Source organism: Myotis myotis, unplaced genomic scaffold (genome assembly GCF_014108235.1).
Source record: "Myotis myotis isolate mMyoMyo1 unplaced genomic scaffold, mMyoMyo1.p scaffold_m19_p_7, whole genome shotgun sequence".
Classification (NCBI taxonomy): domain Eukaryota; kingdom Metazoa; phylum Chordata; class Mammalia; order Chiroptera; family Vespertilionidae; genus Myotis; species Myotis myotis.
In genome coordinates, this window is record NW_023416379.1 from 29,102,082 (window position 1) to 29,116,477 (window position 14,396).

General features: G+C 38.2%; 1 protein-coding gene across 10 annotated transcripts in view; it reads left to right on the top strand.

Annotated features, from left to right (window-relative positions):
• The window catches only part of AIG1 (androgen induced 1), a 192,495-nt gene that overhangs the window by 63,537 nt on the left and 114,562 nt on the right, over positions 1 to 14,396 (top strand). For all 10 annotated transcript variants that reach the window (XM_036317648.1, XM_036317644.1, XM_036317645.1 and 7 more), the window contains exon 3: positions 3,317 to 3,418. In XM_036317648.1, the coding sequence (XP_036173541.1) occupies positions 3,317 to 3,418 (102 nt within the window). The remainder of the gene's footprint in view (positions 1 to 3,316; positions 3,419 to 14,396) is intronic.

Sequence of the window (14,396 nt, forward strand, 5' to 3'; positions counted from 1 at the left end):
AACTTAGATGAAATGGACACATTCCACAAAGTGTAACTCAAGAAAAAAAATAGAAAACCTAGAAACTCTGTATCTATTAAAGAACTTGAATTCACAATTAAATCCCACAAGAACACCTACAAGTCCAGATATCTCCACTAGGAAAGCATATCACATAGATAAGGAAGAAATGATGCCAATCTTGCATAAAGTTCTTTAGAAAATAGAGAACACTTTCCAAATTACCTTTTGAGGCCAGCATTATCCTGTTACCAAAATTAGAAAAAGACAGCATGAGAAAAGAAAACTAACTGTAGATCAATAAAGGTGGAAAACAAGTCCTAACAAAATATCAGCAAGTTGAATCCAGTATTATATCTAAAAATTATAATACATAATTACCAAGAATTAAAAGTTGGTTTAACATTAAAAATCAATCAATGTAATTTATCATATTAACAGGATAAAGGAGAAAAACTACATGATTACCTTAAAATACACAGCAAAGCTATCTGAAAACAAACCAGCACTCATTCATTACAGACATAAATTAACAATAGATGAGATATTCCTCAACTTGATAAAAGGCATATAAGAAAAACCTGCAGCTAAGATCAAATTTAAATGTTGAAAGACTTAACACTTTCCCTAAGATAAGGAAGGAGACAGGCATGCTCACTGTTAATCACATCTAATGAACATTTTGCTGAAGGTCGTAGGTTGTGCAATAAGAAAAGAAAAAACAATAAAAGGCATACAACTTATAAAGGAAGAGAAAAACTGTCTTTATTTGCAGATCATGCACATATAAAAGTCTAAAACACTTTATAAAATTCTCAAACTACTAAGTGAATTGAACAAATGTCAAAACACAAAAATCATTTATATTCTTATATACTGGCAACAAAGAATATAAAAGAAATTTAATACTATCTATAATAGCATAAAAATCAAATGCTTAGTGGTAGACTTAACAAAATATGTGCAAGATCTATATATATACGGAAGACTACAAACATTGAGAAATTAAAGATCTAAATAAATGGAGATATAATATGTTCATGGGCTAAAGACTTAATATTGTTAAGATATCATTTCTTCCCAAGTTGAATATATTGATTCAATAGTGATAATCATAACTCTAGCAGGATATTTTTATAGAAATTACTATGCTGAGATTCTAAAACTTAATGGGGAATGCAAAGGACTTAAAATAGCCAAAGCAATTTTGGAAAGAACAGAGAGAGAGAACATGTGTTAAGCAGAATCCTAAAATGACCCCAAGATTCCACTCCCCCTCTATTTCTGCTGAGAGGCCAGTATAATTCCTTCTCGAGTATGGGAGGGGCCTATGAATATGATGGGATTTCACTTTCATGATTAGGTTTCATTATATGGCAAAGTAAGAGGATTTCCAACTGTGGCTCCATCTCGGATTGAAATGGCATAGTGCCTGTGTGGACCCCAATGTAAATCTTTTGTTCTCACTCTACAGAAACAAATGCTTCAGGTCAAGGGATACATTTCACAATCAACCTCTGTAGTCAGACCTAGGACAGAGGCCCACATAGGCCCTGAGGCATACTTGTGTCTCTGGGAATTCCAAGGTCATGGTTTCCTAGGATGTAGACTAGAAGAGGAGGGGTGCAGGTTCCATCTAGACAAGCCACTCGGCCCTGGGATCGCTTCACTCCATGGTAAGGAAAGAGGCTCAAGGTGGCTAGAGTAGGGCCTTCCAAAGCAGGACATTTCAAACTCTTATGTGCATATGAATGACCCCAGGCTCTTACTGAAATGCAGGATCAAAACACATCAGGATGAGAGTGGTATTCTGCACATCTAAGAAGCTCTTAGGTGCTGCTGTTCCATGGACCCCACTTTGTTAGCAAGGCTGTAGCTTGTAGGTCTACGGGCAGGTAACACTGATAGCTACTATATTTGAAGTCTGTAGTGGGATGAATAAACTAAAATTGTGGATAATTAAAAAATTATGTATTATACTTGTAACCATCCTAATGATAAGAACAGGTTTTTTTTCTTTTTTCATCTTGTACACTTACCAGTGAGTGAAAATAGTTCACCCAAAAGCAGGTAAATAAATGGGAACCCACTCATATTAAAATTATGTGTATAATCTACATTTGTATATTGCAGTTATCATTCAGTATGTTTTATGAAAGAATAAATGTTCATAATATCCTAGATTTTAAGGGTGATTTTTTTTCAGGCAAATCAATCCATGTAATAATTGAAATACTTGGAATATAAATTTGGAACCCATCTCATTACTAGCCTTGAGCTATAACCACCAGGGGTTTTATAAAAATTGGCATTAAAATATTTATTATTTTTATTAATAAAATGTGGGGACATGGATGACATAAGAAATGAGATGTAAATTGTTTCTGTTGAATATTCATGAGGCATTTTATCATTCTCTAGTATTTATTGGTTGAGATATAACTCTACAGAGACTTTGATCGATCCTCCCTCTGGGATCAAATGCTACATTTACTGTGTACAAAAGCATCCACTTTTTCTTTTAAATTCAATGCTGAAGGTTAAGACCTCGGGCCATTCTTTTCTTTATTGTACCTGAACTTATTCTCCCATCATTAGTTTGAATAAAAAATGATAATAAATTGAGTACTCTACTCTCTTTTGATGATTATGTTGCTGATGGGTCAAAATCCACCTCTGGAACCCAGATGAACTTACAAGAGAATTAGGAATCTTCCTTTGCCTTCCATACGCTCTACTTCTCAGAGCAGCTAAAGCCCCTGCTAAGGGTGCATACTAGTAAATTAATACATTTGCTCGCAATGTGACTTTGGGACATTTTATAGCAGCGATTCTAATGCAGTTAGTGGTGAACTAGAAATTTGAGAATGCAAAGATTAATTTAAACCAAATGATGAGTTCAAGGAAAAGGGACATCCACTACAGATTCTTGAATGTGTGCTAACTCTGTACTGTGGGGAATGGGATCCAAAACCACCAGTGAACTTTTAAACCCTCTTGAGAGGAATCAAACCAACCCAATTAGCCCTGGGAGGGAGCTATTGCAGACAACAGACAGATCATTTCTCTCCCCCTCAGAGAGATCCCTCTGCCTGAGAAAACACAATTGAGAGATCAAGGAAGGAGGAGGGCCTCCAACCATTACCACTAATGGCCTGAAGTTAGAACTGTCTTTCTGGTCATTAGCTGGTTTACTGATTTGTCTTTCATTATAGATTACAAATACTGTTGGGTTCTTTGAACAATAGATAATTAACAAATTGTATGTTGTGGATAATTGGTGAATTTGAAATAAAGGATTTCTTTTCCCTTCCAGTTTGTTGTAGTGGTGTTCTGGATCATTTATGCCTACGACAGAGAGATGATTTACCCGAAGTTGCTTGATAATTTTATCCCAGGGTGGCTGAACCACGGAATGGTGAGTCAACTAAAACAAATGATAACTTTTATTTTTTTTTAATCTATTAAGTGATAACTTAGGCTTTCCATAGACTCTCTAAATAACTGTGAAATGTTGGAAGGTTATAACCAAAGAAGAATACTGAGTATAAATAAAATAATGTCTTTTCATGAAATTGAGTCACTACTAAAGCTGTGCATAAAGGAATCCACAGTTTATAAGAGGCACCAGTGGTCTTAGATAATACAACTAGCTTATTCTGGGATGAATTTGCACCACTGAAAGGCTCATCCATTCATGGAGCCTGAGAATCAATTCCCACCTGCACAACTACTGACACTCTGCTTCTCCTCCACTCACATCAGTGGGATTGTTCTGGAAGTAACTGCTTATTGTACTGGAGAATTTCTCCTTGAGGAGCAGCAGGGCTATTCTGTTTCCTGGGATATGGGCATTGGAGGTGTCCTTGGGTGTGGCTGCCTTGTCAGGGTCTGCCCATCCCAGGGTATTGGCCTATGGCTGCTAGGTCTTTTCCTTCTCCTTGGTCTAATTCTTTCTGATGCTTTAGCCATTGTGTTACCTTCCCTAGTTTCAAATCAAATACTTTGGATGGTTTGAACATTACTTTACAAGATTTGAAGAGATATTATCTCCAAAGAAATATTCCCTTTCTGCTTCTGGAATTGAGCACTATTTTGTTAGTAACTAAGAAGCCTGCAATTTTTTTTGGTTACAGCAATTTTTAGACTGTCAGTGGGTGCTCCTGGAGAAAAGGGCAACCCATTACAGAAATTATAGGGGAGCAAAGAGCTAGATATAGTGTCTTCGGTCCAAAATAACAGTTTGCTCCCTGCCCCAATTCTGGTATGTTTTAAGAAAAGTGGTGTGTACTAACAAATAAATAGTATTATGCTGAATGGCTTTGATCAATCCTTTTGTAAGCCTCTTTGTCAAAAGTGGCACGTTTCAGAGAACTAGAAGTTTATTTGAGCCCAATAGAGCCACACTGTTGAAGGATTAACATGGCACCTCTAGTCTAATTCCCAAGAAATCGGCTTGGTCTAACTGCTTCACTTTAGCCATCTAAGGGACCTGACTTGGTTACTCGGCCCCTCTTTAACTTCCTACTTCTCTTGATTGTGAAAGCTCTTTCATGACTACATGTCTTTGCAATCCTCTGCCCCATATGCTCTTCCCATTCTTTGCTGGGAAACTACTGCTCATCCTGCTAGTTTAGATAACATCTCTAAGAAGTCTTGCCTCACTCTCCCAAGTCAAGTTAGCTCTTCTGTCATCGGTGCTTTCACAGTACCTTCATATCTCTACTTCGCGCTTCTATTTCCCCCACAAAAAATGCTACATTCCCAGGGCAAAACAGCAGCCTTCAATCCCTAAGCACTCTGCCCAGCTCCTGGCTTATTGTAGAATCAATACATATTTGTTAGATTGATGAGTGAATTCAGTGTTGCCAGATTCTATAATTCTGTGCCAGTCAATATTAATAGCTATTATTTTTGAGAACTTACTGTATGCCAGGCATTCTATAGTGATTATATCATTTAATTTTCACACGGGTACTATGAGTGAGGAAGTATTATCCTTTTACAGATGAAGACACTTTAGCTCAGAAAGTTTCTAATACTGGAAGGGCCTTAGCTGAGAACAATTGGTGTATCATGTGCTTAGAAGTATAGTCCTTGACAATTTGGATCCCTCAACTGAACAATATTACCTTTGGGCCTGAGAACGAATCACCACCTTTGCAGATCTTGGCACTATTTAATGTTTCCAACGAATGGTTTATTGAGCATGTAGGCAGCCATTAGAACTTCAATTTGAGTCTCTTCATTTTCCCTTGATTCACTTGGATGGGTTAAAATTCTCACTCTTGGAGGCACACACTACATAAAAATGCAAGGAGGATTCAGTGCCACAAATATTTAGGAAAAGGATAAGATAAATTTATTAGCATTTCAAATCCTCAGATAACATGAGCTCAATAGACTCTTTTACAATGAATTTTGTGTCTTAATAGAGAAAAATGACCCTTTCTTTGCTTTTTTTCATGTTTCAATTCATGTTTCTAAAGATACAAACAACAAGTTGAATATGGTAGCTGAGGGATATTTCGTAATATTAAGTAATTTACATTACTCTAAATTTGTATATATGACAATTTAAATACAATATGGCTAAAACATGATGCTATTTTAAATTGACAATTAAAATATGAACATTAAATACTGGAATCATGAATAATTACATTTTTATAAAATGTGTAATAAGATTTATGAAATTTCAAAAAATTAAGTAAATACTTTTAGCTTTATAAATTTTATTTAAAAGTTTAATAAGTAATTATAATTTGTACTTTCTTTTAATCTTAATAGACATCTTGAATATTTAATTTAAAAAATAGAAAAATAATTCAATTAAAAATTTACATTTATTTTTAATTTCACATTTTGCTGAAAAAATTAAATTTAAATTGTGTACACTTTGATTATAATTACATTGCATGTTTAATTAATGTTAGATTTAGCTTACAATAATACTATCAGTAGAGCTCAAACAAACATAAGGGGAAACTCACAGAATCTGAAATTCATTTTGCTATGCACTAAAGTTGCCAGAAGTTGCAGAAGAGAAGAGGAAATGGGTGACTAGAGGAGTTAGGAAACTAATACACCCTCGGTGTGTAACCACTAAATTATCTCCAGACTCCATGAAAATAGCATCAAAAAGAAGGAATTTTAACTTATTACAATTAAAATATAAGCATATAAATATAGCAAATTTAAATGGAGTCAGTTCAGTATCCAAATAAAAAACCCATCTATCCTGGAAGCCCTAATTATCTTTGTATTCCCAGCAATTCAAAAAAACATGATGTTCACAAGGCACTCACTTAGAGTTGACGATAAAGATGTTTGTGATTTGCTTTTGAAACTTGGAAGAATGTCAGGTTTACATTTATATCCTTCTACCACCTTTCTATCCTCGGTCCACTGATGACCAGACAAAAGAAAAACAGAGATGATATCAGCAAATAAACCAGTTTCTTAATTGTAATGAGAATGGTCATGGACAGTTGTGTGAAGGTTCTGCAAGGCTGCAGTGTGGGGCTGGCGGGGAGGGTCTGCATTCCCCCCCGCCCAGGTATTTATTAAATACCTATGCTGTGCAAAGCACCCTGCTATGTTCTGGGTGGTTACAGGATGAGAAAAACACTTGCAGTTTTAGAGGATGGAAATGGCACGTGTGAAGTAGAGGAAGGTAAGTAGGAAAACAGAATATCCCAACAGGCTGCATTCCCTCTGACAAGGAGAAGCAGTAATTTTTGTTCTGGCTTGTTGCAAAAATAGGACCCTGAACCTTTCTCTTCTGCTGATTATAGTTTTACAGCATTGCCCATGGAGTAAACATACATTAAAAGCAATAAATAAATAAATATTTAAACTCTGGTATGATTGCAGACTCTCACTAATGCTGTAACAGGAAAAAAACAACAACGAGACAGTGTCTCTGCTTACTGAAGACCTAATTAATGTTTATGCAGTGCTTTGAGATTGCCAAGTACTGTGGAAGGTTAGCATATTATTATTATTACCACAGATCTTTCAGCAGACATGACCTAGATATTCTTATAATCACAGCAGGAGTTGTTCATTCCCCATATAATTTATAAGGAGAGGGAAAAAAAGCACCCCACCTCTCTTCATGCTTGATTTGTCAGTTGTTCTTGTTATACGTAACTGATCCTCAAGAGAACGTTAATTTAGGCAACTATTTATTCTGTTCAGTATTATTTTGACATTTGATAATTACTAAAGTTTTTGTACATCTGTCTTTCCCAGAAGAAAAGGCATTAAATGCTGCTTGTATGATCATTGGTTTTGCAGGAACTTGGCTTTGACATTATTCTTTTGGTAAACTTCCAGTTCAGGGATACGCAGATTATACATTTCAGTACCATAGAGCCTGTACCACTCTGATATTTTACAAAAGAAGCTGTTGGTTGAGAGAAGACCATTGTAAACATTCCGAATGAAAAGACTGACCTTTCTCAGTTTTCCCAATATATGCTAAAGTAGCTAGAAGATATCTGGAAATTTTTAAAAATAAAAGTTCAGACTGGAACAGAGGTCAGAAATTTCTTGGGAACCTCTTTCTAAGACTCCCAGTGGACCTCCCAAAGAAAACAAATAAGACCCCAAGAGCCAGGATAAAGGAGAGTTAATGTCCACAGTGAGGTAGACACTGTCAGCAATGATGCATACTGTTCTTGGGTGTAAGGTTTTGTGTTTTTTTCATATTTAATTTTACCGATCATAGCTTCTTCCATTGCAAAATTTTACTTGTGATCGTTAGTTCTACCAAGTCCAATTCTACTGTCAGATTTTGCTGATCTAAATTTTGACATGAAGTTTTGATTATTCTATTAAAGTCAGTAATCGGCTTTAAGGTATTTAATTTTAACTGTTGCCATTTTTACTGTTTATTTATTTCTAACAAAAATATTGTACATCGGAGAAAATATATTTTTTAAACTGATGTTTGAGAAAACTTTGAACAGTTTATGAGGTAGAGAGACCAAGAGAGTTTTCCAGATTCACACATAAAATGCATAGAAGTTGCATCTTCATCCTAACAAGTCAAAAGCTGGAAACAGAAAAATCAACATCTCTTCTTGCATCCTTAAGAGGGGGAGGACACAGGGAAAACTCAAAGATTGGAAAGACAGATAGGCATATGTAAAGAATAATAAAGTACTGGAGCAGATATTCATGAGTGAGAATTAAAAAATTCCAGGGGAATCTAGTCTTAGGGATCCCCAGATATTGTGAGATTTACCTCCAGGAGCTCGACTGGGTCCCCATAGTAAATATCTGAGAAAAATCTCCTGCTTCCAGCACTGGCAGGGGAAAAGCAATCATTTTAAATACACTGGAGCATCCTGTTTTTAACAAGGTCTGCCCTCAGGTGAAGCTAACCACAGTCTAAGTTGCTGTGCTAGAGGATGTATCAATAGAGTCCTTGGAAAACTAAAAAGTAAAGAGAACAAACACTGAAAAAAAATAGACCAGAATATGCAAGGACTGTGGGCCAACAACAAAAAAAATGTAATACATGAATGATGAGATTACCAGTAGGAGAAGAAGAAGAAGGAACCAAAAAAATAAGACTGAGAATTTCCCCCAGATTGTCAGACAGCAAACCACAGAGTCAGGAAGCTCAGGAAACACCAAGTCAGATAAATACCAAAAAATCTACACCTAGACATATTGTTTTTAAATACAGGAAATAAGAGATAAAGAAAAACACCTGAAAGATGCAAGAGAAATCCAGAGAATTGGTGAGAGAAATAAGACCTAGAGAGAGGCTAAGATGGGGAAAGGGAAAGAGAGGAGAAAAGAAAATGTGGTAATGCCATGGGTGAAAAGAGAGATGGCTGCAGAAAAGAGGGATATCAAGTAAGGAGATGGGAAGACAATTGGGGGAAGGAAAGTTTAAAATGTCCTAGGTTAAAGAAGGCACAATGGCTAAGTCATACAGACTCTTTGAAGTTTGGAGATTAACTTTTTTTCCCTGCAGTGCTTGGTATAGTGCTCAGCATATTATAGGTACTCAGTAACTATTTTATAAACCAACTAGAGGCACGGTGCACAGATTCGTGCACCGGTGGAGTCCCTCAGCATGGACTGCAGGGATCAGGCTGAAACCTACAGTCCACCATCCCCCAAGGAATGTAGTAGTGCATGAAATGGCAGGCGGCCTAGGAGGAGCCCAAGCCGGGCTGGGCGCCACTATGCTCCCACTTATCCTGGCCCTGCTGCACCTGCCGCCGCCACTCGGTAGGCTCACTAATGCTCTGCTGCGGTCTTCATGTGCCCATCCCAGGGTGATACTGGTGTGCCTATGACCGAGAAGCAGCCACGGGCTCTCACCCAGTCAGTCCCAATGCCTCATGATCCTGGTCTGGGTTGAGGAGGGACACGCAGGGGGAGTGTCTGTGGGAGAGGCTTGCGCCCCTGCAGCTGCGCTCGCCAGCCGTGAGCCCGGTGTTTGGCACCTGTTGGTCAGCTGAGTGGCACTCCCGCTATGGGAGCGCACTGACCATGAGGGGGCAGCTCCTGCATTGAGCATCTGCCCCCTGGTGGTGAGTGTGCATCATAGCAACCAGTTGAATGGTTGAAAGGTCTCTTGGGTTTTTATATATAGAGATAGATGTTAGTTGATTGAGCTGGCCTCCTTACTGTTTCTTAGAAACATCAAGTACCCTCCTGCTTTGGAATGCTGTCCCCTAGAAATATGCTTGGCTTACTCCTTCACCTCCTTGAAGTCTTTGATCAAAATCACCTTCTCAGCCCATTAAGCACTACAACAACCCCCAACGCCCCCCCCTCCCCCCGAGTTCCTTATCCTGCTCTTTATCCCTCTCATGGCACCTATCATCCTTGACATATTACATGATTTTACTTATATGTTGTATTTGTGCCTTATTGTCCATCTTCCTCTGCTAGAATATAATTTCCATTAGGAGAGATCTTTGGTTTAGTTACTGAGTTATCCCAAGCACTTAGAACAGTGTCTCCACATAATGGGCAATCAATGAATATTTGTTACAATATTGCATGTCCCTGCTTTCTCTTGTTCTCTTCTCCTCCACTTTTTATCTTTTCTTTTCCTAATAATTGACAGAAAATATTACCCAAACCATTCACTTCTGTCCTTGTATTTTACTTCACTCTTCAATCTCAGCTGCACCGCAGCTAAATCCTGCATACATGGCTTGCTTTCCCCCTCTCAGAAGGTCTTATTGGTTGGTACATGTCATGTTATTATTACTGCTTGAGAGGGCTGAATAGATGAATAAAGAACACAACATGGGTGCCTGAAAACGAGCTACAGGCCAGTTATATAATAGCTGGATCAAATTTATTGAAAAGCTCTTCCATATTGATTATTTCATCTGGGTATTAGTTATTTTTCCTCTAGGGTAAGAGTCAGTGGCTTTTTAAAGCAATTTCCTGCCATCACAAATTCCTTTGTAGAACTACTTTTTTATGCAAGGGTAAAATCCAAGGCTAATAATATTTGGTTTATTCTCTGCCTTTTTTCTTGCTACATTTAATAGATGAGCAGGCCCAGCAGTAGTGTGAGTTCATCAAAAGGTCTGTAAGTCATATTCAGATGTTGTCGGGTCAGCAAAACCCAAAGTGTGGTTTACTCAAGTCTTTTACCCCTAATCCTTAAATCCATCGATATTTCAAAGTAAACTTAATTCATATGTTTCTCATTCATTTGCCCTTAGTCAGGGGAGGGGGTGGAGCAGGGAGGAAGGTATTGTCTTAGGAACTGGCTTCCTTCTTCACTACCACAGACAAATCATTCATTAGCCACAGACCCAACTCCTTGGCAGAAGTCTATTCCTTTATCCTTTCCAGTTCCCTTTTAATTGAAGCTTCAGCCTCAGCAAGCATCAGTGACAGCTGCCAAGGAAAGTGAAGTGGAAAGAAGCTGCATTTTCTATCATGGGAGCACAGAATTCCAGAACCTTAAACTTGGGAAGTGATTCTAAAGATCATCTTATCCATATGCCATGTGACACTTTAATCACCTGAACAGCATCCTGGCAAATTCCCTTTCACTTCCTGCCTGAGCATCTCCAATGATGGAGCTTCCGCAGTGGGCCACAACCATGAGTCTTCAGCTATAAGAAAGACTGTTGCAAGGAACTGAGTCTTCTGTTCAAGTTTCAATCTGCCCAGTCCCTTCATCTATTCTGCAGGATTCAAACTCCAGTCCTCTTTGTACTCATGTTCTCTTCCAAGAGAACTCTCCCTCATGATTTCACTCTCTGCCATACCTGGGTCATTCCTGAGTCTGTACCTCCTGGTCCACCTTCCCAAGGAGCATCACACTCTGCATTTGACACAACCTTGAAATGAACATATTGAAACTAACTCATTACATTAACTCCTCCTCTAAATCTCATTACTCCTCTCATGTTGCCATCTTAATAATGGCAGGATGCATCTACAAGCTCCTCTTCCTACCACATCCCCCACAGTTAATGATTCTTATCAGATGTAGCTCCAAAGTAGCTCCAATGTCTGCCTAAGCCTCCTCACCTCCACCATCCCTTCTTTTGTCCTAGGTGTCACTATCTCTCAACTGAGCGGAGGCAACAGGCTTACCTCCCATCTCTCTGCCTCCTCACTGTCTGTCTCCTCACCACATCTTTCTCCACATTGCTGCCTCAGTTACCTTTCTAGAAAATCCGATGTTCTGATGATTTCTTGCTACATCCTTTCTTAGACATCAGTCATCCTCAGTCTTCTAGGCATCTGAGTGCCTTCTCAGTGCACCCAGAACACCTTGTTCATACACCTATGATTTCTCTTATCACATTGTTTGGTTACTGTTAATTTACATATTTATTCTTCCAATGGCCTATGAGGCCATAAAGGGCCGCAACTGTTTGTGGGTTTTCTTCATCTTTTTCTCCAGAACCTAGCATAATGTCTGGCATTTAGTGCATAGTCAGCAAATATTTATTGAAGAAATGATATACAGGCCATTCACCATCATGCTCATCCACCAGGCTTGTCTAGATTCATTTACAGTTTCATAGGATTTGACAGGTGCACAGCAAAGTGATTTAGCCATTGTTCTTGCTTGTTAGTATTGTCCAAGCTTTAACATTTTTGGTAGTTCTACGATACTCTACATGAAAACTTCCACATGATTCTTACCTGATCATTGCATGGTTAAGCTAAAACTTAAAGTTGTTATTATTTTCATTTTTATACACAAAATGTAAGACCCTTATATGTATATCTAGCAAATTCCATCTTGTTAAACTCAATGTGAACAGAGGATCAGCTCTGGGGAAGGCACAGTACTAAGAACTTGAGGAAAACTGAATGGATTTATTGGGATTTAATAAAATCATGTTTTATTTGTTTTGAATTGAGGTGCCAAATTTTGTGCCATGGAGTTGAAGATACTTTGAATGTTACACTCTGGGTTAAGTCAGTAAGAAAACAATTGATTTTTCAGGGCAGTACATTTTAACCACGGTGTAGCCATGCTTGGAGAGAAGTGTTTGAGTCTGAAGGTCAAAACAAGTATTTAGATAAAGATGATACATGTGGTGGCAGAAGGGCCAGGTGGGTGACAGTAATGAAAATAAAAACAATTTCCACTTTTCAGGATGGAGAAACAGGACAATAATTAAGTATCCATAGTTGAGAGACAATTCTGTGATAAGGGATCTTGTATGGAAAAAGGGCAGGGGCTGGGAGTTGGCAACAAGTGAATGGTGCCCTAGGGACAAAACTTACCTATGAAGGAGAGGTGTTGCTTTCCCCAAGTTGGCTGGGATATATATATTTCCTGAGGGGGCATTATGTTGGTCATGCTTAGCTAAAGTGGGAAAGAAACTTCTGAGTCCAAAATTTTTGTTCCAAATCCTTACATTGGCTCCAGATCATGGAGATAACAAGAGTGGGTTGATGGTTCCTGCATCCTCCTCTTATCTGCATGTTTCCTTTAAGTTATGTAGAAAAATGGTTAGCTAAAGAGAAGCAAGGAAAGCAATCCACTAGAAAATGTCCAACCCAATTTATTTTCTATTTGATTCTGAATCTAAGCTAACGAATTTGTCCTCAAACTGCCTGGCCCCTTAAGGATACTGGCTTACTTCCCTGAGCCCATTTATACCTCTTCTAAAGGTGAGGCTGCTCCGGGATGTCTCCAGGATCCCCATCTGCTAACCTGTGGCTAAAACAGAACTCCAGCCAGACCTGTCAAGGCCCCTCCAAGCTGCCCTCCAGGACATTCCAGAACCGAGTGTCCACCCAGTCCTCATTTCCCTGTCAAAACGCCACTTATTCTCTGAGTGCACTCATGCATCAGTCCTCTCCTTACGTTATAGAACTGTCTCTTGTTATTGAGCCTCTTCACCCAATATGAACCTCTGCTATAGTATCCCTTGCACTGTACTTGCAGTTTGTTGGCATATTTCTCTGGAATAGATGTTCTTTGGGGGCAAGAGTTTGGTCTCATCATATTCCCATCATCTGACTCAGTGCGCCTGGCACATAGCAGGTCTCAGAAAATGTTTTTTGAAAGAGTGAATGAATGAATAAATGATGAAGTGAATGAATTTCTATCACATTTCCTTAATCTCTCAGGCTGGAACACTTAGCTGTGACACTTTCTGAAAAGGAAATAAAATTATATTTTCTCTAAGTGAACTTAGGCTGGTACCTATAGTCACTGTTTAATTTTCTAAATTTCATGCCCTAGTCCTTCAGTAGCCTATTCTAGAACCTTATAGCATTCTTGTCAAGCTCATTGGCTTATAATTTTCAGGATCAGTCTTCCCTTTTGAATAGCAGAGCTACATCTGTTGGCCTCCAAATGTCCAGCATAGTAATTTGTCTAAGTTCACATGGCTTTGAAGTGGGCAAGTTGGGAGCAGAATGCCAATGACCTGCCTTCATGGAACTTTGTTAACATCTAGTTAAAAAGAAGTCTTTAAACATGAATTATCATTATATTTCACCAAACATATTTCCTTAGGACACTAATCAATATTCCTGGCATTGTAGATTATTTTCCTTTTCATCTAAGCAAGAATGATTATTTCCTATTGTTTTACCATACCCAGAGAATGAGCCTGCACTTAATCCCATGAAGATGTACTTTAAAGATGCAAGGATTAGCCAATGGGTGGAAATGTTTCCCCTTAATAAAACCCCTTTTATCCTTATCAAATGCATTAATTTTTGTGACCTGATAATATATCTAATAATCCTATACATCCATGTGCTGCTGCTTACATTGCTGCTATCTGTATGAGTAGGATAAGAAGATTGACGTTAGTAAACATCCTTTCTATACCCACCCTGCTGCCATCACCACACACACAACAGATTGTCTTTTTTGCTCCATTCTCTTTCTCACACCAGATTAACCCAAAAAG